Source organism: Protobothrops mucrosquamatus, unplaced genomic scaffold, assembly GCF_001527695.2.
Source record: "Protobothrops mucrosquamatus isolate PMUCROS unplaced genomic scaffold, P.Mucros_1.0 scaffold3288, whole genome shotgun sequence".
Lineage (NCBI taxonomy): Eukaryota > Metazoa > Chordata > Lepidosauria > Squamata > Viperidae > Protobothrops > Protobothrops mucrosquamatus.
The window spans coordinates 82410-85735 of record NW_015389279.1 but is presented as its reverse complement, the minus strand read 5'-3'; the positions used below and the strand labels follow the sequence as shown (position 1 = coordinate 85735).

Here is a 3326-nt window from a genome sequence, read left to right as displayed (position 1 = left end):
CTCCTCTCTTCTCTCTTCTCTCTCTTTCTCTCCTCTTTCTCTCTCTCTCTCTCTCTTCTCTCTCTCCTCTCTTCTCTCTCTTTTCTCTCTCTCTCTCCTCTCTCTTCTCTCTCCCTCTCTCTCTCCTCTCTCTTCTCTCCTCTTCTCTCCTCTTCTCTCTCCTCTCCCTCCCTCTGCATGCCTCCTAGATCTCTCCCCATCCAGGGGGCAGGGAGGGGGGGGAACCTCCATTCATTCATTCAACTTATATGCTTCCCATCTGGCCTGGAGGCAGCTCTAGGCGATATACAGTCAGTAAAACCAGTAAAAATACATGAAAACAATAAACAATAAAACCTTCATTTGCAGTTCGTCCACAACTTTAGACAAACAGTTGAGCCCAAAATTTCCGTGGACTTAACGGGGGTTAAGTCAATTTTGCCCCATTTTATGGCCTTTCTTGCCACCGTTGTTAAGTGAATCATTGCAGTTGCTAAGTGAGTAACGCGGTTGGTAAGTGACTCCGGCTTGGCCCTTCCTCTTTGCTGACCCCCTAAGTTAATCAAGAGAAATTAGTAGCAAGAGGGGTCCCCAGACTCCTGCTTTTTGTTGCTGTGACTCCTACCAGCCTCTGGGAGGCGGGGCTCCACCTTTCACCTTTTCCAGGAGATTTCCCCCCCCCCCCAGGATTTTCACCCTGCCCCTCCCTCTCTTTGTGTCCCCTTCCAGATGCCGTATGCACAGCCTGCCTTGATTCTGGAGCGAGCGAGAAGGATTTCTTGGAGAAAATCTGCAACCAGGATTTTGGTGAGTCTGGAGAAGGTTGGATAGCCGTTAGTCTGAAATGGTGTAGGGTCTGCTGCTCGAGCAGGGGGTTGGACTAGATGACCTCCAAGGTCCCTTCCAACTCTGTTATTCTGTTATTCTGCAATCCTTCCTTCCTTCCTTCCTTCCTTCTCCATCACTAACCACTTGTCTGAAATGTGTAGGGTCTGCTGCTCGAGCAGGGGGTTGGACTAGATGACCTCCAAGGTCCCTTCCAACTCTGTTATTCTGTTATTCTGCTATCCTTCCTTCCTTCCTTCTCCATCACTAGCCACTTGTCTGAAATGTGTAGGGTCTGCTGCTTGAGCACGGGGTTGGACTAGATGACCTCCAAGGTCCCTTCCAATTCTTTTATTTTGTTATTCTGCTTTCCTTCCTTCCTTCCTTCCTTCCTTCTCCATCACTAGCCACTTGTCTGAAATGGTGTAGGGTCTGCTGCTAGAGCAGGGGGTTGGACTAGATGACCTCCAAGGTCCCTTCCAACTCTGTTATTCTGTTATTCTGCTATCCTTCCTTCCTTCCTTCCTTCTCCATCACTAGCCACTTGTCTGAAATGTGTAGGGTCTGCTGCTTGAGTAGGGGGTTGGACTAGATGACCTCCAAGGTCCCTTCCAACTCTGTTATTCTGTTATTCTGCTATCCTTCCTTCCTTCTTTCCTTCCTTCCTTCTCCATCACTAGCCACTTGTCTGAAATGGTGTAGGATCTCCTGCTCGAGCAGGGGGTTGGACTAGATGACCTCCAAGGTCCCTTCCGGCATTCTGTTATTAAGACGAACGGTTGCAGGAACGGGGTAAGTCCAGTCAAATGAAGAGAAGGACTAGGGGGAGACATGATAGCAGTCTTCCGATATTTGAGGGGCTGCCACGAAGAAAAGGAGGGGGTCCACTTGTTCCCCAAAGCCCCTAAAAAAGGCAGGACAAGAAGCAACGGATGGAAACTCATCAAGGAGAGAAGCAACCTGGAACTAAGGAGAAACTTCCTGACAGTGAGGACAATTAACCAGTGGAACAACCTGCCACCAGAAGCGGTGAATGCTCCAACACTGGAAGTTTTTAAGAAGAGACTGGACAGCCTTTGTCTGGAATGGGATAGATTTGGACTAGAACAGGGGTCTTCCAACTTGGCCCTTTGATGACTTGTGGACTTCAACTCCCAGAATTCCTCAGCCAGGCACGCGTGCCTGGCTGAGGAATTCTGGGAGTTGAAGTCCACAAGTCATCAAAGGGCCACGTTGGAAGACCCCTGGACTAGAAGATCTTCAAGGTCTCTTCCAGCTCTCCGATTCTATGAGACAGAAAGATAAGATAGATATGACAGACAGACAGACAGACAAGATAGAAAATGGATGGATGGATGGATGGAGACAGATAGACCGATAGACAGACAGACAGACAGATGATAGAACCAATCAAGGAGAAAAGCAACCCAGGAACTAAGGAGAAACTTCCTAACAGGGAGGACAATTAACCAGTGGAACAGCTTGCCACCAGAAGTTGTGGGTGCTCCAACACTGGAGGTTTTCAAGAAGAAACTGGACAGCCATTTGTCTGGGATGGCGCAGTGTCATCCTGCCCGAGCAGGGGGATGGACTAGATGACCTCCAAGGTCCCTCCGTTATTCTGTATTAAGTCTTGACCTTCAGTTGCCCTCTTCCTTCTCCCTCTTTCAGCTCTAAAGATGACCATCAAATCCTTGTCCGGCGTTGGGGGCGACCTGAAAGTCATCCCAGAGCTCCGTGGCCGGACGCTTTACAAGCAGGCCAACTGGTCCGAAGACGAGCGGAAGAAGCCGGTCCTGTGGCTGGTGGACGGCGAGGCCTGCTCCTGCGAAGAGCTGGCAGGGGGGCCGGGCACGGTGGTGCTGGCCATGGGCCACCGTCTCAGCAACCGCCTGGTCCTCTCCTGGGTCAGGAGGTGGAAACACGGGGAGAAAGAGCTGAAGAGGTTCTCCAGGGCGGTGCGGAAGCTGCAGTGTTAGAGCTGGCTCCTCGCTGCCCATCATCCCCTGCCAGCTGTGGACCCTGGGGATGGAGGCTGGGCCCGCAGACAACTGGTTTTCCCAGGTCGCAGACAAACTGGCCCGAAGGGAATAGCTAGCAAACTTGGAGGAACAGGAGGGGGATAATACAGGTGATCCTAGACCAGGGGTCTTCAAACGTGGCCACTTTAAAGACTTGTGGACTTCAATTCCCAGAATTCCTCAGCCAGCCATGTTTGGAGACCCCTGTCCTAGACTTACAACGGTTCATTTAGTGATCTCTCAGAATTACAACGGCACTGGGCAAATGGCTTATGTTCATTTTTCACACTTAACGACGCTTGCAGCCTCCCCGTGATCACGGGATCAAAATTCGGACGCTTAGCAACTGGTTCATACTTAGGACGGTCGCAGTGTCCCCAGATCACGCGATCCCCTTTGGCGACCGTCCGACAAATCAAGGGGGAACCCAGATTCACTTAACAGCCGGGTTACTGACTTATCAACTGCAGTGATTCGTTTAACAACGGTGGCAAGGAAGGT

General features: G+C 50.8%; 1 protein-coding gene across 1 annotated transcript in view; it reads left to right on the top strand.

Moving 5' to 3' along the window:
• LOC107297405 (secreted frizzled-related protein 2-like) overlaps positions 1 to 2783 on the top strand; it is an 8088-nt gene extending 5305 nt beyond the window's left edge. Inside the window, exons 2-3 of the mRNA XM_015826772.2 lie at positions 709 to 786; positions 2476 to 2783. Of these exons, the coding sequence (XP_015682258.2) occupies positions 709 to 786; positions 2476 to 2783 (386 nt within the window). The remainder of the gene's footprint in view (positions 1 to 708; positions 787 to 2475) is intronic.
• Positions 2784 to 3326: the final 543 nt, after the last annotated feature.